Source organism: Pithys albifrons, chromosome 23 (assembly GCF_047495875.1).
Source record: "Pithys albifrons albifrons isolate INPA30051 chromosome 23, PitAlb_v1, whole genome shotgun sequence".
Lineage (NCBI taxonomy): Eukaryota > Metazoa > Chordata > Aves > Passeriformes > Thamnophilidae > Pithys > Pithys albifrons.
Window position 1 is genome coordinate 834,878 of NC_092480.1, and position 26,016 is coordinate 860,893.

General features: G+C 48.3%; 2 protein-coding genes across 6 annotated transcripts in view; both read right to left on the reverse strand.

Moving 5' to 3' along the window:
- Positions 1-4,780: 4,780 nt before the first annotated feature.
- Positions 4,781-7,969, reverse strand: LOC139682080 (uncharacterized). Its single transcript, XM_071576052.1, has 3 exons — positions 7,958-7,969; positions 6,871-7,163; positions 4,781-6,686 (listed from the first exon to the last, which is right to left on the reverse strand). Exons 1-3 carry the CDS (start codon positions 7,967-7,969, stop codon positions 5,909-5,911), a joined length of 1,083 nt encoding a protein of 360 aa, XP_071432153.1. The 3' UTR covers positions 4,781-5,908.
- Positions 7,970-8,454: 485 nt separating this feature from the next.
- Positions 8,455-26,016, reverse strand: part of ARHGEF12 (Rho guanine nucleotide exchange factor 12) — an 84,261-nt gene continuing 66,699 nt past the window's right edge. For all 5 annotated transcript variants that reach the window (XM_071576342.1, XM_071576339.1, XM_071576341.1 and 2 more), the window contains 20 exons: positions 25,771-25,983; positions 25,220-25,349; positions 24,817-24,852; positions 24,041-24,195; positions 23,253-23,399; positions 22,431-22,516; positions 21,434-21,559; positions 20,532-20,646; positions 19,568-19,668; positions 19,186-19,263; positions 17,925-18,000; positions 17,353-17,520; positions 16,787-16,874; positions 15,863-15,952; positions 15,643-15,719; positions 15,068-15,295; positions 12,903-13,379; positions 10,690-10,991; positions 9,900-9,972; positions 8,455-9,304 (listed from right to left, as the gene is read on the reverse strand). In XM_071576342.1, coding sequence (XP_071432443.1) covers positions 9,294-9,304; positions 9,900-9,972; positions 10,690-10,991; positions 12,903-13,379; positions 15,068-15,295; positions 15,643-15,719; positions 15,863-15,952; positions 16,787-16,874; positions 17,353-17,520; positions 17,925-18,000; positions 19,186-19,263; positions 19,568-19,668; positions 20,532-20,646; positions 21,434-21,559; positions 22,431-22,516; positions 23,253-23,399; positions 24,041-24,195; positions 24,817-24,852; positions 25,220-25,349; positions 25,771-25,983 — 2,777 coding nt within the window. In that variant the 3' untranslated portion in view covers positions 8,455-9,293. The remainder of the gene's footprint in view (positions 9,305-9,899; positions 9,973-10,689; positions 10,992-12,902; positions 13,380-15,067; positions 15,296-15,642; positions 15,720-15,862; positions 15,953-16,786; positions 16,875-17,352; positions 17,521-17,924; positions 18,001-19,185; positions 19,264-19,567; positions 19,669-20,531; positions 20,647-21,433; positions 21,560-22,430; positions 22,517-23,252; positions 23,400-24,040; positions 24,196-24,816; positions 24,853-25,219; positions 25,350-25,770; positions 25,984-26,016) is intronic.

Consider the following 26,016-nt stretch of genomic DNA (forward strand, 5'->3'; position numbering starts at 1 on the left):
CAATAATTCCATGGATTGTTAAGAAAGGAAAGCAGGTCCAAGATGTTGTGCACCAGCACAGTCACCTGGACAGGAGGATTTGGATCTGCTGAGAGTCCAAGTCTTTTAAGCCAATTCCAAGCCCAGAGAGCTGGAGAAGAGCTGGGGCAGGGCAGCCACCCTGGCACCAACGTGTGTCAAGAGGAGGGGGAGGAGAAGCCAAGAGTGGAGCATTTCCTGCTCCTTTGCTGTTCCTGGCTGAGCTCGGGGAGCTCTCCTGGCTCACCTGGGACACCCACACTCAGAGGGGCTGCCCCTGCCACCTGCACCACCAGAAGGGAAGAGCTTTCTGGAGACTTCCTTTGGTTTCCAAGCTGGACTGACACAGTCCAACCTCCCAGAGACATTTTCCCTCTGCAGCTCCAGCCCAGAAACACGTCCCTGTGTGCAGAGAGAGACAGATGAGCCCCAGCTCAGCACTGACAGGGGCAGCTTTATTATGGCAGAATAAAGAAATTGCAGAGGAGAAAAGATGAGTTCAATAGAAGCTGCAATTGAGGCTATTTGACTCCTGCACACACCAAAATGATGGTGATGAATGGGCCAGAGGGGCTTGGAAACACTGTGAGTCTGCTCCTTCCAGGACAGGAGTTACCTGAAAACAAACAAGCAAGAAAAGTCAGTTTTTGGAGGTGAAATACTGGGCTAAGGGCAAGCACAGGAGAACATGGAACAGGCAGTTCTACCACCAAGTTCTTGTGGGGAAGAGCAAACACCAGAACTGCCAGAGGAAAGGGAAGACAACCCTGCTCACTGCTCATTAAACTTCAATTTGAAAGGAGAAGGAGTAGGAACCTCCAGCAAGATTTCAAAATGCCATGAAGACCCCCAGAGAAGGGTTCAATCTCCTCCTCACCACAAAGGTCAGAGGGAACCAGATGGAGTTACATCACACACATCTTTATGAAACTACAGAGAAAGGTTCTTTCCAAGCCAGCTGACAAAAGCAGAACACAAAGCCCTCTCCTTTCCATTCTAACTCAGAGCTGAGATTTTGTTTTAGCACCAGAAGTGGGATCTGAATTGAAGCTTCAAGAGGCAGAAGGAAGGAAGATGTGCTCATTAATATCCCAGTATAACAATAACCTCAGATAATATGAATTATTGCAAAACCTCCAGAGAGCTGATAGAAATGTAGATTTACTCTCCCATCCATGGAGCTGCACTTGGTGCAGTTTATTCAGCAGCACTGAGCAAATATCAACAAGAAGGTTAAAATATTGATCAGGGAAAATACTTCATGCTGAGTGAGCCTCAGACATCTGGAAACAAACAAACTGAGGCAGGAAAGCAGCAGATACTTTGGGCCTTTCACTCTGCCAAAAGCCCAAGTGATGATCTGCAGCTGGAAACTGCCATCTGGGAGGAAGAAAGGGAAAATTCAGCTTCTGGACTGCAGGAAGCCCTGCTGGATTTAGTTTGGGATGTGGGGAAGTGCAGGAGGGATGTGCAGTCACCTCAAAGCAAGGAACACACTTGGAATCAAAGGATTGTGAAGGTTGGAAAAGCACTTTAAGAGCATCAAGTGCAACCATCAGGCAGCACCACCCCCATGCTCAGCACTAAACCTTGTGCTCAAGGGCCACATCCACACATTTTTGACAATTCCAGGGCTGGTGACTCCAGCACTGCCTTGGGCAGCCCATTCCAGTGCTTGACAAGCCTCCTGAGGAGGAGTTTCGTCTAATACCCAACCTAAACCTCCCACTGAACAACTCCAGGCCATTTGCTCTCATTGCTCCTTTCCTTCTGCCAGGAGTTTCCCCAGCAGTGCCCAGGTCAGTTCACGGGGCTGGAGGCCAAGCTGGGCAGCCCTGCAGAAGGTCCTGAACCCCCCAGAGTGCCCCCTTGGCTGCTCCTCTGTGTGGGCAGAGCTACAAGTGGCACCAAAGCTCCCTCTGTGTGGGCAGAGCTGCCCCAGCCCTCTCAGGGCAGAGCTGCAATGGCACCAAAGCTCCCTGTGTGGTCAGAGCTGCCCCAACCTTCCCAGGACAGAGCTGCAATGGCACCAAAGCTCCCTCTGTGTGGGCAGAGCTGCCCCAACCTTCCCAAGGCACAGCTGCAGTGGCACCAAAGCTCCCTCTGTGTGGGCAGAGCTGCCCCAAACCTCCCAGGGCAGAGCTGCCCCAGCCTTCCCAGGGCAGAGCTGCAATGGCACCAAAGTTCCCTGTGTGGGCAGAGCTGCCCCAACCTTCCCAGGGCACAGCTGCAAGTGGCACCAAAGCTCCCTCAGTGTGGGCAGAGCTGCCCCAACCTTCCCAGGGCACAGCTGCAATGGCACCAAAGCTCCCTCTGTGTGGGCAGAGCTGCCCCAGCCCTGCCAGGCACAGCTGCAATGGCACCAAAGCTCCCTCTGTGTGGGCAGAGCTGCCCCAACCTTCCCAGGGCACAGCTGCAATGGCACCAAAGCTCCCTCTGTGTGGGCAGAGCTGCCCCAGCCCTCTCAGGGCACAGCTGCAATGGCACCAAAGCTCCCTCTGTGTGGGCAGAGCTGCCCCAAACCTCCCAGGGCAGAGCTGCAAGTGGCACCAAAGCTTTGGCTGCCTCAGCCTCCCCTGCAGCACCTCCCCAATCCTCCTCCTCAAACAACAGGTGTCTAAGAAGTTTGGAAGGTTTGTTAAGCCAACATCTTAACACAGACATATGCTCTGTTATCATTCCCATGCTCATCTCTTTGCCATCTGAGTTTTGGATCACACTTGGAGGAAACACTTCCAAGTTCCCAGTTTGTGGGTGCTGTGCCCTGCCTGGGTCCATCTCTCTGGTGATAAATTTGCCCCCACAATAATCAGACCAACTGGCAAAGAACACATGCCAGGACTGGACAACTTCCATCTTACACCAACCCTCATAAATACTGTGAAAGAACAACACCAACCTACAATCCATGGGCTAATTGATGAAAACAAAGGGGAAAACACAGATATTTCTGGGCCATCCTTGCTGACAGGATGTTTCCTGGAACAAAATGCATGTCCACAATACTCTAAATGCCATAAGCCCAAAGTGGCACAAACCCCCCTGCAATGCTGAGCCTCCCTCAGCCCTCTGGTGCCTCTCCCTGTCTGTGGCAGCAGCAGCAGCAGCAGAGATTGATCCCACCAGGGGGGATGTGGAACAGCCCAAAATGCAGCTCTGCTCCCTCCCACCCCCAGCTGGGATTTGAGGGCAGAGGCTGCAGAAGACACAAAGCTCAGATTTTTCTGAGCTGTTCCTTTTGCATCATTTATTTACAGCAACACAGTAAAGGGAATAGATAAAATAACATTTAAACAGGCAAAACACGAAGAGCATCATTAGGAAAGTGTAATAGAGCTCAGATTACCAATTATAATAAAGTAATAAAGTAATCTCTCAAGGAGCTTCATGTGCATACTGCAGAAGGGGAAGGAAAAAACCTCTAAATTTTCAGAAATATACTTGATTTTGTTTGTTCTCTATTTTGCTGTTGTTCTTAATTTATTTTTGCCAGCCCTCTGAGCTGTGTCTGCATCACTTGCCAGGGAAGTCAGGAGCTAAACCAGGAGTGTCCCAAATGACAGGGATTCAGGTGAAGCTGCTCTGCAGATAACTCAGCAAAACACAGCCCTTGGCTCAAACTCACAGCACAGATGTTGGTCCCTATTAAAAAATTTGCAAGTTCCCTCAACAGTGAGTTTTAATTTCACTTCTCTTTTAACTTTCTGTTTGATCCCAGTGGAGGGGAAAATATCCAGCAAAAATTGGAAATGCAAAAGCCTCCAGTGAGAGGCCAAGTGGTGCCACCCAACTCCTGTGCCACGGCCCCAGAGCAGGCAGGGATGGAGTTCATCACCCAGAAACCCTGAATTTGGGAAACCAGAGCAATCCAGACATGTGTAAGGAAGATGAATCACTTCACAAAACACAAGCAAACCATAATTTAAGCCCAGCAGACTCTGGTTAACATGACAGGAAGCTGCAGCCTCTAAACAGCAAACACTTGCTGAGAATTCCTCATTTCAGGGGGAAAATTACTCCAGCAAGACTTAAATATAAATATTTGAGAGCTGTTAAGGAGTAGCATCATGTTGAAGGGTTACACCAACAGTGCCCAACCATCAAAACAAATTCAGTTTTAAAAATAACAGTAAGCTTATAAATTAATAAAATCAGTAATTTCATTGAATTGGTTATGGTTGGATTTAAAATGACAGTGGTGGAAACTTGAAAGCAACCCCAAGAGCAGGAAAATAACACCAAACTGCCTTAAAATTGCAAGCAAAACTCCCAGCTCAGATTTAACTGTCCAGCAGGATCAGATGAGCCAAAGCCTCTCAGTGACAGCTCTGCAAAGTGTTCATTAAATTGCTGTCAGGGAGCAAGAGGGAAACGTCAGCCAAGCAAACCCACCCTGCACCCAGCAGAAATTCCCTGGGAAGGGCAAAATTCCATCTCCAAGTCCCATTTAGCAAGTGCAGCATCAACCAGAAGAGCCCCAGGAGTGCAGGAGACCCCCAGGGCATCCACCCCTCCTGGGAGGGTCCTGCAGCATCACCCTCAGCTTGGAGCAATTGATTGTTCTCTTGGAGTTTTGGATAAAGAGGCAAATTTATTTCTTTTCTTGGAGTTGGTGTTTGGGGCTAACCCAACACTAAGGGGATGACACAGGGACCTTCTTCCCTGTGCAAGGATTGTGTGTGGCAAGAACCAAACAGTTTGTGCTGCCAAACTCTCCAGGTAATTAGAGCCAAACAACCCCCCAAAAATCCACCAGACAAAATACATTTCCTTTAAGCTTATTTAATGATATTTGAAACGCTTAAATTTTCTATTTCCCAGATCCTGAAAACAGATTTTTTTTTAAGTGACCAATATTTAATTCCAGAAACATACAACCTGATCAGCTAAGTCATAAAAGAGCTATTTTACAAACATACATCTGGATAATTAGAACAATAAAGTCTTTTTAGACATTCAAACATGATCAGTAAAAATACAGGATTATTAATAAAGATTTTTGTGTATTTTTTTTTAAAGAATACTTCCAGATTTCTTTTTCTTCTCTTTAAAGTAAATCTCTGTTAAGAGTACATGATTGTATGTTGTACAAAGAAAATAAAAATACTCTAGTATGAAGAGAGCTCCACAAGACTGAGCTGCAAATCCAACAGCAGTGTTTGGGCTGCAGAATCCCTTTTGCAGAACAGCTGCTTGTCATTGGCACCTCGGGGAGGGGCAGGACCTGAGGCTTTTCTTGGGGGAACACAGGGACAAACCACACCAGATACAGGAGATTCCAACCAAGGCTCACCTGCTGAAGCATCAGCCCAACAGCAGGGACGGGACCTGGGAATGGGAACATCCAGGTTTTATGGAAGCCCTGGAAGAGCTGAGTGCTGGGGGAAGGCTGAGCCAAACCAGCCAGACTTCCTCACTCCAGAGGTTTGCATTCCTCCTCCTCCTCCTCCTCCTCCTGGCTGATCCCACCTGTGGGATGGTGCTGAGGGAATCTCCCCTCCCTCCAGACAAGGCATGTTCAGGAAACCAAAATCATCCAACACCAGCCTAGAATTTGCTCTTCTACAGAGAAGGAAATTCCCATTCCAAAGAATCCATCTGACCTTTTTGCTTGTCCATGAACTACGTAACAGCAGAAGAAAAATGACCTCTCAGAAGATGGTTGCTACACCACAAATTTGTTTCCAAAGTAAGAAACCTTCTTATTCTTCTATCTGGGGAAGGGAAAAAACCCCTCAACTGTTTGGGAGGAGAGACTGGGGCAGAAATCCCAGAGAACAGTGTCCTGCTTTACCATCCAGTTTGGAGAAGGGAATGTACAATCCATCACCAACCGGGGCAAACCAAAACACTTCCTTATACTGAAAACTGGAATTTACAGAAGGAAATCTTATGGCTTTGAGAAGGAAAGAACCATGAGAATCCTGAATAGTGCACTTGAGCTGCAGCTCCTTCCATGCAGTGGGCACGGCCTGAGGTCTGGGGCACAGAGAGGAGAAGGAACTCCCTGGCATTCCAGGGGGCTGCTCCCAGGAAATGAGGGATCCCCAACCACACCATCACCTTCCCACACGAGGAATGCCCTGTTGGTGGGGATGAGGCCCAGCTGAAACAGGACCCAACCACAGAGGACACAGAGTGTCACTGATGTCACCCAAACCCTGTTCCAATGAGTTGGGCTTCTCCAACATGCCTTGAAGCTCTGGAACCTCCTGCTCTGGGACTGCCCATGCCAGCTGGGACAAAGGCACCGAGTGTGGGGCTCCCCCTGTGCACCTGGAGATGGGACAGGGACAGAACTGCCCCTGCCCTGCCCCTGTGCACCTGGAGATGGGACAGGGACAGAACTGCCCCTGCCCTGCCCCTGTGTGGGGCTCCCCCTGTGCAACTGGAGATGGGACAGGGACAGAACTGCCCCTGTCCTGCCCCTGTGTGGGGCTCCCCCTGTGCAACTGGAGATGGGACAGGGACAGAACTGCCCCTGCCCTGCCCCTGTGTGGGGCTCCCCCTGTGCAACTGGAGATGGGACAGGGACAGAACTGCCCCTGCCCTGCCCCTGTGTGGGGCTCCCCCTGTGCAACTGGAGATGGGACAGGGACAGAACTGCCCCTGCCCTGCCCCTGTGCACCTGGAGATGGGACAGGGACAGAACTGCCCCTGCTCTGCCCCTGTGCACCTGGAGATGGGACAGGGACAGAACTGCCCCTGCCCTGCCCCTGTGCGGGGCTCCCCCTGTGCACCTGGAGAGGGGACAGGGACAGAACTGCCCCTGCCCTGCCCCTGTGTGGGGCTCCCCCTGTGCACCTGGAGATGGGACAGGGACAGAACTGCCCCTGCCCTGTCCCTGTGCACCTGGAGATGGGACAGGGACAGAACTGCCCCTGCCCTGCCCCTGTGTCACAGATTCTGCAGCAGCTCCCAGGCAGGGGTGTGATGGTGAGGCCACACAGATGCTCTGCATTCCCAGCTCTTGCACTGCTGAAACAAAGCCCTGGTGGAATCCTGGACCACCATGAACCTCGACATTCGTGCTGCCTGGAGAACACCAGACAACCAAGGCTGCTGCCTTCAGTCACAGGGATTGGGGATGCAGCAGCCAGGCCTTCACAGGTCCCACCTTTACTGGATATTCTTTTAAAGCCAGACTAAGCTCTCTCTATTCCAGAGTTCAGGGATAACCTTCAAACAACCATGGGAGATTCTGGAACGCTTTTACACCACTAAGGTCACAAAACCTCCTCCTGTTTCCAGTGTGGAGACCCAGGCAAGAATCGTGGAGGGGAACTAGGGGGAAACAGGCCTTAAACACCAAGCCTGGCCATAGCCCAGTCCTCCTTCTGGCAGGATCCATGGCAGTGTTCTGGTTTGGGGGATTCTCAGGGGAAGTTTGGATGAGGTGAGGAGGGAAGTGCTGGGCTAATACTGACAGTAAATCTCCCACAGGAGCACCAGACCAGGCCAGGGCACATCCCAAGGGAGAGGAGGCTCCTGCCAGCCTGGAAGGGAACACTTTGGCTTGTGCTGGCAGTGTAGTGATGCCTTGTGCAACTGGCTCTTAAAACAAGAGAAATTCCTACCTACTCCCTACACTTTCACACTGGGCCCAGAATCATCTCTGCTGCCTCTGCCCATCATTCCCTGAACTCATCCATCCCTTCCATGTTTCTGTGGGAAGAGCAAGAGCTGATGCTTTTCTTACAGGCAAAGGACAGATCTGTTTTCTTGCCAGCAGCTCAAGAGGAAAGGTTTGGTTTAGAGGAGCCAGGAGTGGGATCTTGTCCCTGACCAAAGGCAGAGTCTCAGCACTTCAGGATGCAAACGATGCTCTGCCTGTCAGTGGGATGTACAGGCTTGGCTTGTGCTCAGTTTGGGTTCCTTCAACAGTTTAAAACTTGGAAGGAGGGTGCAAAAGAGACTTCTGTGCACACCTTCCACCAACAGCCCCACTCATGGTGTCTGTATCAGGGCCAGCTTGACCCACCCTGTGCCAGGCAGGACTGGGGCTGTCCAGTGCCAGCTCTGGGGCAGCCTTTCCACCATCCTGTTCCCAGACTGGAAGGAATTCCACCAGCAAACCCCATTCCAGCAGGCCTAAGGAAGCACTAGAGAGCTGCTTCAGCCTTCTTTGATTTGCAAATCTCCGTTTCAGTGAGAACACATTGGCACAAATTAGTTCAAAAAAGAAAACAAACAAAACTCAAACCAACCCCACCCCAAAAAGACCCCAGAGCCCACCCCAAGCCCTCAGCAAGACATATTTTCAGGTACTAAAACTTACTGGCCCTATGATCAGCAGTACCTGTGGCTAACTCCAATGGCAGCCCTTATTCATTCAGTAGTGAATCAGGGGCAGAGCTGCCCCACATCTTTGAAACACTTCTGGGTTTGCATTTTTTGCCTTTTTTTTTTTGATCCAGAGAAGAGTTACAAAAGTGCTGCAGGTCCAAGTATTTTTATCACTTTACAAAGGAGACAATGATCAAAGCCAACAAAGTCAAGAAAAAAAAAAATAACCCTTTCTTTCTTTCTTTCTCCTCTCCCAGTCTGATCTCACATGTCACCACAGGAATGGGAAAGGGGAGAGGAAAACTTGCCCTTCTCAAGTGCCTGGAGTTTTAGTGCATGGGAATTCCTGTTACACACGAGGGGACAGGAGCAATGCCCATGCAGGTTGTTGGATACAGACAGGTCCAGCCACAAGTCATCCTCACACCTTCATAAGTAGCTCTTGGCATGGCAGTCTGAGTGCCAGAGGGAGTGCAGAGTCCAGTCCAGTGAAGTAAAGACACACCTGCACACAGGTGCAGCCTGGCCCCTCACCTGCCCTGGGGCAGGAGCAGTGGCAGCAGGATGGACCACATGCAGAGGGCTAGAACTGGCACTACCCAATTAGAATAGAACAAAAAAAAGGCAGATTAAAAAATTAAAATGTGCTTTTGATACACGGAATGAAGTCAAATAAATACATTGAATTTTTTTTAAATGTCTAAATACATTTTTATATCCTACACCCAAAGCTCTGTACATTTGGTTTGGTTTTTTTCTGTTCTGAAAAATGAATTTCTGGTAGCAAGGAGAGGAGCAGAATAGAACAGACTCCCTCACTGACAAGATAGTGCAGATGCCCCACAGGAAAAGCACCCCGTGCCCACTTTGCCAAAGTCTGGTTTGTGTTTGGATGGTCCAAACCCTCTTGTGTCAGAGTCCACAAGGAGGACAGCAGGTGCTGTGTCCTGTACTCTTCATCCCATCTTCAGCCACTCCTGGAAACATGACTAGCTTTTGTCTGAAGGAGAGAAGAAGAGAAAGAAAAAAAAAGAGGTGGTGAGAGAGGGGAGTGCAATGAGAGATGAGTGTCTGACACCTCTGAACACTCCCACAGGCGAGAACTGTGACCTGAGAGACATCACACCCATTTAACCTTAACCCCCTTGTTAGTAATTCCAGCAATTACACCTGTAGGATGCCTAAGGCCAATTTACAGGGACCCACTACACAGCAGCAGAGACATCCCAGAGGAACAAGAGCCAAACTAATCATTTCACACGTTCAGAAATCTCTCTTTGGGACTTCACATCAATCTGACCTTCCTTGAAAGAGAAGCTGCACATCCTGAGATGAAGGTCTCTGGGAGGTGGGATGAGACAGCTTGAAAACAACCTTTCCAGAGGATGAACAAGCTCCTCAGCACATCTGAGTCTCAGTGGATTCAACTGACCTTTCCTGGAATCAGCACGGGCTCAGCTCTGTGAGAGCTGCTCAAGGGGGTGAAACCTTTTTTTGTGCATGTGAGGAACTTGAATAATTGACTTTGTGTTCTTTGGTTAGTGGTTGAAGCCAAGGTGGAACATGCTCCCAGGTGCAGCCAGGCTGGTTCCTACCTGAGTGCTCTCCTGTGGAGGCTGAGCCAGCCAGCCCTTGGCGGCGGAGAATGGTGTAGTCCTCCTCCACCTCCTGCAAAACAAACCAAGCCCAAAGCTCAGGTGGCTCTTTATGGGCCCAGAGGGCTTCAAAGAGAAGTTTCACTACACTGAGTGGACTGCAGCCACCCCTGCTGCAATGACCCACAATGGCTCCCAACTCCTTTATCAGCACCTTCACCTGACCTTCCACTGACATGCAATATTCTATTTTTTGATTCAGATTTCAGTTAAATTGGCTACTGAACATTTCATTCATCAATATAAGCCTTCTGCAGCAATGACTATCTTGTAGAGAGTCCCCATCACTTAGAAAAAGAAGTAATTTTGAATGTAGTCAGCCTGAAAACATTGTTACTGGTCTGCTGCAACTCAGCATCTTCATTCCACACTGGCAGCAGCAGCAACAGATTTGGTAAGTCATTTTATACCAGGAATTCATATTCCTTAGGTGAGTGGCCCCTTCAAAACTGCACTGCTGCAGACTTGTCCTACCCCTCAGGAATCTCTCCAGATCCAAACCAATAGGTGCCCACCATCTCCAGCAGAAGGATTTGCCTCTCGTGATCCACAACTGGATGCAAGCCAAACAGCCCCAAATTTCTGGAAGCTTTCGAAGCAGAAGGAAGAGCCAGAGAGAAGTACAAGCATGGCTGCTTCTCCTCCCCCTCAGAATCATCCTCCAGCTCTTCTGCACAGCAAACCCTGAGGGGTGTGAGAGCCCTGACGGGGTGAGCAGGACACAACCCACCTTTAGCTTTTCAAGGGCATCCTCGATGTTCTGGATGTACTGCATGAGCTGCACACGCACGTCCAGGGGCAGGGCACGGCCTGGCAGGAGGGAGCAGGGCTCTGCCAGCCCTGCCCAGCTCGGGGCCAGCACCTCCTCGGGGCAGGGGGAGCCACCCCCGTGCCGGGGGCACGGCGGGCGCTGCCGAGCGGAGTCCAGCGGGGCGTGGGCACTGCCCGGGCACTGCAGCACCAGCGCCGACACCTCCTCGTCTGTGGAGCTCTCCTGCACTGTGCCATAGCCATCGAGGATCAAGTAATTTCCTGTGGAGAGAGCAGCTCTTCACCCCCAGCTCTGCCACCCAGGGCTGGGCACTCCGGGAGTGGCAATGGGGACAGACCCAACTCCTGGATGGTGGAAAAGGGCCTGAGAAAGAGCTCCTGTGAGAAGTGCCCCGAGCAGGGCTCGTGTCAAACCACACCAGTTTGGTTCTGAACTGGTGCAGAGACTGGGGATGAGTTTTGCACTGTAGATTAAGAACTGTATGATTAGATGGACAGGAGTTGGACTCAGATGATCCCTGTGGGTCTATTCCCACTCAGGATATTCTATGAATTGATCACCCACCCTCCTGTTTTTCCATTTCTATTACACTGGGTTTTGGCCTGTAGATTATGAACTATATGATTAGATGGACAGGAGTTGGACTCAGGATGATCCCTCTGGGTCTATTCCCACTCAGGATATTCTATGAATTAATCACTTACCCTTCTGTTTTTCTAAAATCTGTGTTTCTATTATACTGGGTTTTGGCCTGTAGATTAAGAACTATACGATTAGATGGACAAGAGTTGGACTCAGATGATCCTTGTGGGTCCCTTCCACCTCAGGATATTCTATGAATTGATCACCCACCCTCCTGGTTTTCTATTATACTGGTTTTTGGTCTGTAGATTAAAAACTGTATGATTAGATGGACAAGAGCTGGGCTCAGAGTGATTCCTATGGATTCATTCCAACTCAGGCTATCCTATGACCCAGTCACCCACCCTCCTGTTCTTCCAAAATCTCTAAGGGGCACAGGAGTTGGACTCAGATGATCCTTGTGGATCTATTCCAGCTCAGGATATTCTAATGGCCAGTCACCCACCCTCCTGTTCTTCCAAAATCCCTGTTTCTATTAAAATTACTGGAAATCCTGCACTGACACCAATGGTAGCTGACAAACCCAACTTCTGCATTTCTAACCTTCACTTATGGTACTGAGGATGCTTTTAGATGAGTTACCTTTAAAATTGAACTTGTATATGTTAAAAGAGAAAGCAATTAAAGGTAGAAATGTTTTCACCACCTGCACCAGGAGGATTCTATCAAATAACTTCTCCACAGCAAAGCCAGCACGTGGAGTCAGAACTGACTAAACACAGATCAGTCTAATTCTGATGGCCCTGTACAGTTAAAAAAGTAAACAGTGTAAGAGGTGACAAATAAATTAGATGCTTGAAGTTGTTGGCTCAGTTTTAATAATTTAAAATGTCTCAGCAAGAAAAATTATTTGCAATCTGTAGCTGGAAGGCAGCGTTTGGGCAGTCACAAATTGGCTTATTCACATGGATATAATCCAATTTTTAAATAAAAGCATGTTTTGGGGTAAGGAATTTCTACATCACTATTAGTCTTCAATCTACCTAATTGTAGCTACTTCTACTGCAATACACTCATGAGATACACATCAGGTTCCACAGTGAGTTGGGTGTGCTCAGGAAGCTGTCCAATATACCATATGCAGCAATAACAGAAATAACAAAATTAGTAAGTTTTTAAGAGCTTCAGATGGGGTCAGGTCACAGGAGACTGACAGTGCAAAGCTGAATTCTTCTCTTTTCTGAAGCTCAACCAGGACAAGCCAACACAAAATGGCATCATGAGTCATGGGGGCTTAAAATAGGGCTTTGCCTTCAAGGAAAACCTTTTCCTTACAGTCCCAACAGCCAGCTGAGAGACAAAGTGGTGCAGGGAACCTGCAATCACAGGCTTGGCCCGTGCCTGGTGCCTCTGCAATGAGCGTGTCCCAGCGGGGGAACCCACAGCCCCTCCTGCCAGTAATACAGAATTAACGAGGTGCATTTGCACAGCCCTTGTCAGGGCTCACTTCACCTGCCCTGTACCAGGCGGGCAGGGCACAAGGCCCCAGTCCTGCCCCTGGGGGGGTGAGGGGAGGGCAGGACTCTCACCTGAGATCCGAATGTGCACGTCCTCCTCCTCCCTCCTCTCCAGCAGGTCACTCTCCGACGGGTTCTCGTCGCTGTGAGCCTCCCGCGCGTCGAAGAAGTGCTCGGTGCCCTCCTCGGTGCCCAGCCCCTCCAGCTCCGGGGGGCACAGCTCCAGGGGCTCGCTCCCAGGGTCCTCTGCCAGGGTGCCCCCGGGCCTGGGCTCCCTGCCCAGCAGCCCCACGGCATCCCCTGGCGCCGGGGCCTCCGCTGCAGTCCGGGGGCCGTACCCAGCTGGGGGCTCCTCAGTTCTGGGCACAGCTGGCTCCGGTCCAGGCTGGCACTGGTGGTTGTCCGAGGGCTGGAGCCCAGGCTCGCTCCCACTCGCTGTCTGTGCTTCCTGGGACACAGTCCTGACCCTGGGCAGGCGCTGCCACCCCTCCAGGTGCCCCTTCTCGGCCAGGCCCAGCTGCTGTGCCAGCAGCTGCCTCAGCAGGTCCACTGCAAGGAGACACAACCCAGTCAGGGCTTCACAGGGACCAACCAGGCAGAAAGGTCACCCCTTCCCAAAGGTGCATCTCCTCTCACTGCTCTTGGTAGGAAAAACAGGGATAAAAATAAATGTATGCAGGGCTCAAGTCTTACTCCACATTTCACCTTAGAAGTGAGAGCAAACCTGTCAGTGCAAGTTCCATCTTCTTAGAGGAAAACAAAGGAACTGTCTACTGGAATTAGCTGGAGTGCCTGGGTTTGCCCTGCAAAGGAACCAACAGCTGTGGCTCTGACAGGGGATTCCACCTGGGCAAGGAGCAAACGAGAATATTCTACTCGAGTTTGAAAAGAGAGATCAGGAAAAAAAAATTGAAGAAGCGTTTTCTCTAAAATTCATGCAAATTTATGCTTGTTTGAACTTCAACCCACATTCCTTTAGTTCTCAAATTATCCCAATGAAACGCTTCATAACAAGGACATATTGCTCAAAACAGAAATGTGATGCTGTCAGGAGTGCACCAGGTTCATCCTCACCATGCAGTGCTCCTGTAACCCCCCAGAAAGCTGCCATGCCCTGCAAAGGAGAATGAGTGACCCACTGCTGCTGCTGGAGAGCTGCTGGTTCCTTCTCAACAGGCCACTCATACTGTCCTTGCACAGCCCACACTAAGATTATCTTAGCACTGGTCTCTGAAAACAAATACCAAGAACATTTGCACAATATTCAGAATTAAGAAGGGATGTTGAATCCTGTAATAGTAATAAATGGATTAAAAGACCCAAGATAACTCTGAGATTGCAGAGAACTGTCATTACCTGTATAGATGGATGGAAGAGGGAGTTGGGGCCAAGGATATGAGTGCTCTGCATTTTGGGAGCAGCAAAGAGCCCACAGAGCAGCAATACAGACTCTTCCCTCCAAGCACAACAGAGGGACTTGGTGCCCCTTTCAGAGTTGCCAAGAAGAGATATACGGATTAATGAATTCATTCAAATCTTAGGAAGTTATATTTAGGAACTGCACTGCTAGATCTGAGCAAGGAGCTTGCAGAGCCCTGCACTGTTCCTCAGAAAGGAGGTAAACTGGAGAACACAGGAAGTCATTCAAAATCTTCTATAAACCATTTCACAGAATAATCTGACCAGCAGGAAAACTTTGCAACACACACAAGTGTTCATCTAATTATACCCAAGTCATCAGGAAGGTAGAACCTGGACTTGGCCAAGTTCACACATGTCCAATCTCATTTGCAGGATTTTACAAAAAAAAAAAAATGGAAAATCATATCCTGCAACATGAGGAACCTCTTCTGTCCTGCTCCAGTGCTGTGGAGGGAAGGCCACAGGTGTCCCAAAAATTAACTGCTGACTAGCAATGGCACTGTCCAGCACTGCACTGGGCTCTGCATTGCAATTCTGTCATCCATCAGAGCACTCCATGGACAGGAACAATTCATTAACACCATTTTATACAGGGGAAAAACAATGAGATGCCTCCAGGCAAAGGAAGGGTCAGAGTATGAATTCAGAACTCAGAATTCCTGGCTGTCAGATCCATTTTGCTGTGAAAGACAGCACAGGCAGAAGTGATAATTAATAGAAACAGGCTTTTGATTTTAATTTAAATCACTGATGGCTGACCTAACAACTTTGGCCCTCCCAGTCCCACCCACTGGGCAGTGCCCAGCAATACTCACAGTTCCTCAGTGCATCCCGTGCCCACTGCCCCTCTGGCACTGGGGGGGAACTGGGGCCTGGGGGTTCATAACATGCAGAGGAGTCCTGGAGTGCCAGCTCTGCCTGCTGCACCTTCTCAAACTGTCCTTCAGACACCAGCAGACTTTCCACCTTGGCCTTTTCAGACATGATGGGTGAAGAGGATTGAGTGTTCAATATCAAGGGAGACTCAAGGCCCAGATCTTTATCTGGTGAACAGAAAACAGACACTCAGGTTAAAAAACTGTGTCAAATATGATGAGAAATTGCAGAGAATTCTGCTTCACACAGAAAACTCTGGAAACACCACATAACACACTTCTTGAGCCAATTCTTTCCAGGGTTAAAAAAGACTCTTTCCCAGCAACTCATAAAACAGATGGAAATAGTAAGAGGTACATTCCCAAGAGGTTCAGTACCACTTCTCTACACGACTTGTAAAGAAATTGTTCCTTTCCAGAACAGTATCAAAGCTACCAGCAGATCCCCAAGCCAAGAGGAATATGCTTGGCACATCTGCACTGCATGGAGCAAATCCCCTGAGCCTCTGCTTTACCTGGGCTTTGGAGGCTGCTGGCAGGAAGGTCGTGCTGCTCTTTGAGCTTCTGCTGCTCCTCTTCCTCACGCTCCTCCCTGCAGGGAGGGAACAACCAACACACTCCTTTAGTCACACTGATCTGGGTCTCTGCAGGAGAACCCCTGCTCTGCCTGGCAATCTGAGCAGAAAAGGTGCTGGAAAAAGAAACCCAGCCCTTCCTCCTCCAGCTTTTACTTACTCTCCAGGGCCCGACTGTGGTAATGGAATCACTCTCCTGGCACTGCCCATTTTCACAGTCCCTGCCATCTGAGCTATGAGGTCCTGCCACCTGCAGCAGAAATGTGACATAAAAACATGCAACCAGCAAAGCAAAATGAACACTTGTCTATTGAACACCTCTTAAACACAGCTAATACTATTACTGCTTTTCTTATCAACAGAAATACCTGTCAAGGTTCTGTTACATTCAATTCCCCAGTAACACACCCTGCAATCATAAGTGAACACTCACCTCCCCAGGACACTTTTCAACAGAAGGAAATGACAGACAGCACCTTAGCAGTTGTCTGAGGAACCCGTTATTTTATATATAAATATAGACAAAAACATTATTTCACAAGCTGCTGGAGAGTTTCATCTGTGACACATGACAAGCTGCCAAGTATCCCATAAGCAAGTCTAGCCCTGCTTATCCTTCAGAAGAAAAGCATTTCTACCAAACAGGAAATGAATCTTTTAGCCAGGGGATCAAATCCCTGCACTGGGGTGCTCATGATGCCAATGTCCAGGTGTGCAGAGACCTCTGAGATGCAGGATTATTTCAGTTACTTATCTGGCAGTCAGTCACACAAAACCAGAATTTCAAGGGTAAAACCCCACATTTTTGAGGTCAGAAAGGGTCTGGAGTGAGTCAGGCAGGACACACAACAGAAGCACTGAGGGTATGGAGGGGTTTGGGGTTTTTGATCCCTACAATACACTGCTCACTAACAGGTGTGTACACCCCCTCCTGCTGCTCAGAGTTGGGAGAGACCAACTCAGAGCTGTGTCTTCAGCTGAGCTTAGAGAAGAACTGAGGGGCACCTGCACAGGCACTACAGCTGCACAAGACCTCTGGAGTGCCACAAACCAAGCAGCAGCTGGAGCTGCCCCAGGGACTTACACGTTCTTTTCTGAGACCGTCTGTGCCACCAGCTCGTAAATGTGAGCGCCGTTCTCGGACATGGAGATGACAAAGAAGGCTTTGTTATCTGCACCAACAGAGAAGGAAGCATTTCAGCAGCTGCCCTGTGCCTCACAGCTGTCTGGAAAGCCCTCATACAAGCCATAACCCCAGCCCAAAGCAAGGGAAGAAGAGTCCAAGAGAGAACCCTCTGTACAAACATCGACCTTGCCCTATCCACGAAATTTGTCCTCAAAGTAAAGAGCCATTTTGGAAAAGCTTTATTTCTCCTCTTTTCCCTCTTAATAATTTCCAGAGTACCTTTCCTCTAGCACAATCAGAGTACTTTAATTTAGAAGTCTATTTAAAACTCGAGCAATGCCTATTACTGATGCAAAGCAGTTAAACAGCTCATCCATACTAAGCACAATGTTGGACAACCAAGAATTAAACCTACGCAGTTTTCTATGTTCTACTCTGGATCTCCACACGAAAACTTCTGTTCTCAAATGAGCTAATCTTTATTTTTGGCTTCTCCTTTTGCCTTCTCAGTGGGTCCCACTGACCTGTTGCCACCTGACGAACCAGAACAGTGTTGAGTTTGATGATGGGGCTGAAGGTGTGTTTGCTGTCAGCTGTCGAGGCCAAGATCTTACTGTGGCACTTCAGCACCAGTTTGTCATCCTGTTTCTGCAGCAGCACCAGAATGTCCTCCAGCAGCAGAGTGTAGAGATCTGCCCAGGGTGCAAAAGAACCCAGAATGAATTAAGGATTCAGAGTTTCATACCACTCCCCTGCAGAAGGCAAAAGGCAGCATTTTTGATTACTCATGCAGAGGCAACAACCAGTGCTGTGCCATTCCAGGCAGAGCTTGCAAATCTTCCTCATGAAAACCACAGCAGAAAGCTACAGATGGAACTGGATCATCTCATGACTGACTGCTGTGTCCCTGCATGGCCTTAATGACACTCCAGCACATTTCAGAATTGACAAGAATAATTTAATCAGCTCTGAGAAGCACACAGGCATTATTAGAGGTGGCAGGAAGAAGACTAATTGGGAGCTGCAGCAATGCTGCCTCCTTCTCTCCTCCCAGCAAATACACAGACCCAGGGAAGGCAGGGGATGGCAGACTCACCAATGGTTTTGTCACGATTAACCTTCCAAGTCAGAGGCCCTTCATGGAGCATTTTTCTCTTTGTTAAATCCAAGTTCTGTCACCAGGGGAAAGAAAAAAAGTAGCAGTATGAGATTGCCATGGAAGCAAGTCATGATAAAACACAGGAATGTCAGAGGGACTCCAGTTTGGAGATAAGCAGCTAAAACCAGTCTGGGAAAAGAGCAGGAGCAGAGTATGATTGTAAACCAAATGTTGTAGAGATGTTTGTTACTGCTCTTTAGCAGATGCTGAGTGTCACAGGGTGCAGGGCTTTCCTGCCAAGGCACCCTCCTAAGGCATTAGGATGACACCTGTTTCCTAGGAGGAGCTTTTCCAGGCTCCTGGCTGAAGTCTGCAGTTCTAGTATTACAACTGGTTAATGCTTCAGCACTTGATTTGCAAGTCAAGTGTGCCTACAAATGATATACAAATCATCCCAATGATCTGACGGAATTTCTAATGTCAATGGATTCTTCAGGCATTTCAGTGCTGGTGACATTTAGATCTGCAGGCAGAAGTGACAATTTTCACAATTCATCCCTTCCAAGTCTCGGAGTCTACAATCAATGACAGCAAGATTTCATAACTGCCAGTAAGTTGTTCATTTCCTGACTGAATGCTTGCAGGTTTTTATTTGTGGAAGGATTCATGACACAGTTTTACAGAGAAGTCTTCACATAAAAGATTTCTGGGTGCACACTGACTTTGGGGAAGCAACCAGCCAGTAACACAACTGCAAGAATCCACAGGGGCCACAGTGGATTTAGCACTGAGCTCAGACATTACTTGGCTGTACCTGTGGATCTCTTACAGAGATGAGACTGTGTAAAAGCTCTTTTTTTAAAGCCACTTGCTCTGCTACACCTCATGGCTCTCTGAGGCCTTCCCAGTTCCAGCAGCACCACTAAAATGTGCAACCCCATGAGATACAATCCACAGCAAGACCCATCACCCATCAGATATCTCTTGAGGGATACACTGCTTGAGTTTTGACCATTAAGACTTGGTTCAGAGCTTCATCAACATCTTTATGTGCAGAACTGGGTTGTTCCATCCACAGAGATCTTGAGGAAGGAGGCAAAACTCACATTCCTGAGACTGTTTGCATTTCCATACAGAAATATTTACCTCCAAAGACCATTTGATTGTACATTAAGAGACTGTCATAGAAAGAAGCACAAACTGGACAACAGGGATGCAAACACCATTTACACTGAGATGGGTTTAGTGTTTCACTCACCCTGAACTCATCCATCATGGGATCCTCTGACTGCTTCAGGTAGGACAGGTCGAGCCGCCGCTGATAATCCTCCAAATGCTGCAGAAATGCAACACAAATGGTGCCTCTGATCAGCAAAACTCACTGGTGTCAGAGGGCAGCTCTGAACACCCTCAGGGATCCCTCCACACATTCCCAAATGCTGGGATCCCCCTCTCCCAGGAACACTCGTGCCACAAAACAGCTTTAGGAACAAGATAAGTCACCAGCAGAGACTCCAGGTGCCTTAAACAGGTTATTACTCCCCCCAGCCCTCAGTGCTCCCCTGTCACCTCCCACCTGCTTGTTCTCTGACTCCTTGACAGCCTTACCTGCCTGTTCTCTGACTCCTTGACAGCCTTACCTGCCTGTTCTCTGACTCCTTGACAGCCTGGTTCACGTGGTTAAGGATCTGACGACAGTGATCTGCTGCTTTCTTGACTTTCTCTTTCTCTTCAGGCAGTTCTGCAAGACAAAAAGAAAGTGTAACAATGTTTTCCAGTAAAGGTGTGAAAAGTCAGCAATCCAGGGCAGTTTGCTGAGCTCAAAGTTGAGAAAGAAGAGTTAAATTCACAGAAAAGTCTATCAGCAAAAGTTGCTTTGCAAAGGTGAAGGGATAAAACCAGATTTGTGGCAGGAGGTAATTCATTCTGACCTGCAGATTTTCATACACATTACAATGCTTGTTCCCCTCCCTTTTGAGGGACTTGTGACAATTGTTCACTCCACAATAACCTGAGCAGTATTCTGAGAAATCTCAAATCTTTACTAAGGCCCCACTTGGTGCAGAGAGAACAGACCCAGGTGAACTCATCAATTCTCACTCCTGCAAGCCCCACTGAGAATTTACTTACAGGCACATAAACCAGTACATCAAAGATAATGGACTATCACATGCTTTCCTAATTATGATTAGAGTCAACTTGTAAATGCAGCCTATCTTTTATGAGTAATGAAATTACACTGCAGAAGGTATCAGATATTAAACCTGGAAAGGCTTTTTGTGATATTATTAATCACTTTTTCACCTGTTGTGCTAAATCCCCTCTGTGAGAACATGAGAACGTTCCGTGGTGCTTTAGAGATTCAACAGATTCATTTATTTCACAGGGAATTTTCTTTTTTTTTTCAGGGAGAGGGAACAAAATTTTTGTATACAAAGGATTTCTCTATTATTTTTTCAGCATGTGTAGAAGGCAGCAGGGAGGTCACAATGAAAAGAGACAGTGACCTATAAAACTGAACAGTTATTCAACACATGCTTTGAAATCACACTGACCTGAGAAAAGCTGCAGAGGAGAAGCACAGCCCCCTGTGCAAGGCTTTACCTGTGTACTTGGCAATGTTGTCCAGCAGGAGGGGGTACTTGGTGAGCCTCTGCATCTCGGTGGGGATGATATCCTTGAGCTGCAGCCGCCGGCACAGCGGGTTGCTCTCAGCATCCTGCGTGGAACAGGAGCCCCGTTTGTCATTTTTATCAGGGCCATAATTACCTGAATGCACAACATCTATTCATCACATAAACCTCTATTACTTGGCTTTCCAGTAATTAGATACAAGACAAGAAATGCCAAGATCCATCACCCAGACAAGGCAGCCCCTCTCCCTCTGCAACCACCAGAGGAGCAGCTCAGCACACAGCACTGCCCTCCTCCCCTCATTGCTCCCTGGGACCAGCCCCACTCAATCTCTGTCACCACCACGCAGGAGCACATCAGTTTAGGCTCTCACACCAGAGCAAAACACAGCACATTTTTCAGTATCATCCCCCCCTTGTATTACCCAAGTTCTTCCCAGCCTGTGGTAATGAAGATAATGTTCTCTCCTGCAAATGCCACATGTATCCAAGCCCCTTTCCTGGCAGGCAGAGCAGGTGCACATCATCTGTCTTCTGCCCGTGGCAAGCATGGAAATGGCACTGCTCTGAGCACTTTTCCCCACAGAACTCCTCCTGCTTGGGCATCAGCCACCTCGAGTGAGATGCCATCTCCTCCCTGGGACACCGTGTGCTTCCCTGCATTCCACCAGGACATTCTGTGTTCCCCACAACCAAAGGCTCCTCCCTCCAGGAACCATTACAGAGATAAATACAGCACTGGAAACGATCCCGATGCAAAGACAGTGCTAGACATGATGTCACTAATTACCAGAACTATCTCCAAGCATTCATTAGGCTGTGCTGGCCCCCAGCCACATCCTCAGGCAACCCAAGCCCTTGTACAAAACTCACCTGCACAAAGGTCTGGAAACGCGAGTCCTTCTTCTGGCGGGACTTGATGACCTCGAGGGCAAAGGGCTGGTTGCTGCAGAACGTGGCAGTGGCCAGTTTGAGCTTCTCCTCTGCTGCTCCACTGAACTGTGCCAGAAAGCCAGAACAGCCAAGTTCAGACAGACTCAAGCTGAGCACGTGCCACCCCCAGCACACACAGAGCCACTGGTGTCGCCAGGGGAGAAAGGAGTTGGTGACAACACAGGAGGAGGCATTTCTGCCCTGGTTTGAGGCTTCCCCTTTCCCTGAGGAATGTTTTACATCTCGGACTCTACAGTTCTGCTTCCAGCCCAACATCATCACAGAACCCCAGAATGGTTTGGGTGGGAAGGGACCTTAAAGCTCATCCAGCTCCACCCCCTGCCATGGGCAGGGACACCTCCCACTGCTCCAAACCCCATCCAACCTGGCCCTGAGCACTCCCAGGGATGGGACAGCCAAACCTCTCCATAAGGATCTCAGGAACGAAGCCTTCAGCAGTGCTATAAACTTGAAAAGGTTGAGCTGTGTAAATGCTAAGATTAGAAATAAGTATTTTTAACTGTCTTCTAACTGCACCGCAGGCAACACAAGACATTTCAGTGCTACTGAAATAAATGCTGCTATTACATTTTTCAAAATCCTACTCTCACCTTTATGTCTCCAAAACTACCTCTCTACTCTACCCACACATCATAAGGAAATTATTTCTGTTCCTTAAATTGCTCTTATCTCCAGCCAAATGAAAACCCAGAGTTCTTCCTGCATTCCTTCAACCCTCATTTTCCAACCCTGTGTTGGCTCCACACAAATGACAATTCTCAGACCTTCAGTTCCCATTAGCTGGGAATTGCTTTTACCAACCTCTGCCTCTGTTTGGTATTCTATGAAACATTATTTTCAAGTGTAAGAAAGCATAAAAGTTTTACCCAGGCAAGCATAAAAGAGTTTTACCCAGGCAAGCATAAAAGAGTTTTACCCAGGCAAGCAAGTCTTCTCCAATTTGGCCAATAACAGAAGTCTCGTTCCTTTTTCGGACAGTTTTCATCTGATCATTCAGTGCAACTTAAAAATAAAAAAAAAGGTGTTATTAATAGAGGTCAAATTGCTTGATTTTCAGCATTTATTCTAGCAAAGGACTAGATTTGAAATTCAATTAAATAAAAACATTATCCTGCAACATAATAAATTTAGCAGAATACCCAAGTAAATGTTATGTAACTCCTGTGCACTTCTGTCTCACCTGCCTTCAAGTGACCCCTAAGAACCATCCCAATCTTGTCTTTTTTGGGGCTCAATATCACTTTTTTTAAAAAAACAGGAATAATGCAGAACCAAACTCAAGCACCTGCATAAAATCATACAAATGATTATTCAGTGGCAGAGCTGAAATTCCCCTTGTGAGCTGTTCTTTCCCTAAACAATCAGGAAGGGTGACCCTTCAAAACCACCTGCAAGACATCAATCCTTCCAGCTCTGTGCTCACATTCTCTTCAAAAACAGTCGTAACATCTTGATGTTGACCCATCAAGCCCATTCATCAAAGCACTGCTCCTCGTATCCAGGCTGTGCACACAGATAACAGAGAGCAAGCACTGCAACCCTGGGCAGATGCTTCCCTATCCAAACATCTTTGTAAATCAGGAATGGAACCACTGAGTGCCAAAGCAAGCCCAGCTGCAAAGTTCTGCTTATCTCAGTCGTTGGATCAGGCTGCCTCTTGTTCCAGGGTCACTTTGGCTAAATTTTTCAGCTATTGGCACCCAGAACTGCAGCTGAAAGGCCCCTCAGCTGCTCCTACCATGAAGGCCAAGGATATCCTCCAGATTGGAGAAGATTTTCCGTTTGTCACTGGAGCTGAGGATCCCTTCCCTGGTGACACGTTGGTAGAAGACGTTGTGCAGCACCTTCAGCGTGCGAACGTGGGCTCTCTCTGTGTAGAACAGCTCTGGCAAGAGAGGGGAGAACAGGACTGCAGTTGTGTGTGGGGCACATGGATCTGAACATGAGGCAGACAGAGGTCAGACTATTCCCCCAGAACAGCCTCCCCCAGCAGCACTTCCCTTGCTGGCCCATATTCCAGCAGGCTCCAGCACGGAGCCACACTCTGCTCTAACTCCCTGTTTGAAAGAACAGAGACTTGGTTCATGTCTCATAACTGATCCCAAAGCAACAGTGAACTCTGAGCAGCTCATAAGCCACACAGAGAGTTCTGCAGGACTGCAAGACCTGCAGCTGAGGTGAAGCTTTGAAGTGTGAGCAGCACTTGCACCATGTGCTTTCCAAAAAAAGCAAGCTTTCCTTGCTTCCTCTTACAGAACATATTGCAAACTGGCCTTTCAGTGCCTTAATATTGTTTAATAACCACTTAATATTGTTTGTTTCTTCTCTAAGGACTGTACCAATCTCATCACAGGATACTTTTCAGTGAAAGTACAATTTTCATATACAAGAACTCTGCAAGCCAGAAGCAACAGGCACTACTTTGTGCAGATCAGTGAATGCAGCCCTAGTTTTAAATTTTAAGAACTTCACAGCTCCAGAGGACAGGTTTGTGTCTGGTGAGCTAGGAGAGGACATCCATCTCACCATTGATCACTTCTTGGCGCTTGATCTCATAGGGTTGGAGCCCCATCAACACTTCTCTGCTCACAAGCTGCTGCCAGTTGGGAGGGTCCATGTCCATGTCAAAATCATAGAGCTCATCTTCACTCTGGACATCTGCAAAGCCAACACTGTCCACCCTAATGTGAGAAAGAGATGTCAGACTCTTCCCATTTCAGGCATGGATGTGAGGAAGAAAGAAAAGCCAAGTACATGTGTCAGCTGCAGAGCTTTATGAACACGCTCTCCATGGCAGCTGGAGGCTGTTTGATGTCTGAACCCATAGGCACATTCTCTAATTTTGCCCTTTACAACCAGTATCTGTTATTCCAGCAGTTCCATACCCTCCTTTTAATGACACAGATCAAATAATTTGCTTGAAGTCAAATATCAAGTCAGTGATGGGGCCTGTTACAATTTCTTTCCTCTGTCTATCTGCAGATCCAGAGCCAACAGCAACACAGGTTTAAAGAGAAAATATGGAAATCTCTGCTGCCTGCCCTAACATCCATTCAAGTCAGGAGATACAGCAATCACTCTGCTTCCCTCACAGATCAAAGAGTGGATTTGCATATGACTCACTGCACCTGTCCTATATATGGCTGCAAGGGTCTGGTTCCATGCAAGGGTTATTAAAGAAAAGCAAAGATCCTGCAGACAACTGTGCTGGCTCAGAACAAGGAGCAGTGCTGCATTCTGCTTCCCAGCCTCTGAGAGCCTCAACAATTCAGTGAAGGCACAACACTTCTGAGCACACTCACTTGCGAAAAGGCTTTGGTGTTCCCATGTCAACCATTCTGCAAGGAATAAAAGAAATTATTAGGGAAGCTTATGCCTGAATTCACCCTGCTCAGACACTCAGCAGAACTCCAGAGAAAGGTCTGAGCTCCCAAACAGAACATTCTGTCCCCTGTCAGCCTCACCGCCCTGATAGGATAGTTTTCAGTGTTACCACAGCAGCAGACACAGACCAGTGCCTCTAATTCCACCAATAATGTTTAACACAAATGATAGTACTAATAATTTTATGGACCAAGTTTCAACATTCACTGTCCCACTGACACAGGAGTTGGACTACAAGGATCCTCATGGGTCCCTTCCAGCTCAGGATACTCTGTGATTCTCTCACACCCTCTCAAGGTTCACTCAAGCCACCACAGTTACCTCTCTGATTCTCCCTCCTCCTCCTGCAGGTTTTCCAAAGGAGATGGGAACTCAAAGGTGGTGTTGGGTGTGCGGGGTGTGCCATCCATGGAGTCACTGGCAGGTGGAGCCTCTCCAGTCTGCTTCGAACCTAGACAGAGAGCAAGTGTGAGATGTCAAGAACCAAATCAGAGGACATTAGAGAACTTCCAAGCCTCTTCAGAGCCTCATCATTCCAGCCCCACTTCAGCTCAGAGCTGGAGGAACTGAATTCCTAGGCTGGAGAGAAAAATCTCAGTGACAGATTCCAGCTGACACAGGACAGGCTGGTGCTTACAAAAGCAGGCACTTGAGACTGGGTTTTTCCTGTTGGGTGATCCAATGCCACAGTGACAGAACCCACTAACAACAATTCCTGACTGTGGTAAGATTTCCTAATTCAGAAAAGATGACTAAGGCAAGAAAGATCATCTCTAATGACACAGAAACATTTCCTAATGTGTCAAGTTTGTTTCATCAGACCAGCTTTGCACATCCCATTCACAACACAATCCTGAATCATTCCATCCTACCTGTTTCACTGTCCTTGCTTCCCTCTGGAGAGGAAAAGGGCCCCACTGCCAAGGGAGACATTGGGTTGGCAGGTGGGTATGGAGCCTCTGCCCCATCGCTGGAGGAGCCGCTCTGGCGCATCTTGCTGCAGTCTGGGGGCTCTGGGCTGACTGAGGCTGCTGTGGGTAAGTGCTTTGGGTGCCTGGGCTTCTGCATCTCCATGGCTCTGCCAACTGAACAGACACAGACAGTTACATGCTGGAAGA

Excerpts from the sequence above, each read along its gene's own strand:
- LOC139682080 (XM_071576052.1), bottom strand. Across the intron at positions 6,687-6,870 it reads TGTCCCTGTCCCATCTCCAG|GGGCAGAGCAGGGGCAGTTC; the intron begins GTGCACAGGGAC and ends CCAGGTGCACAG.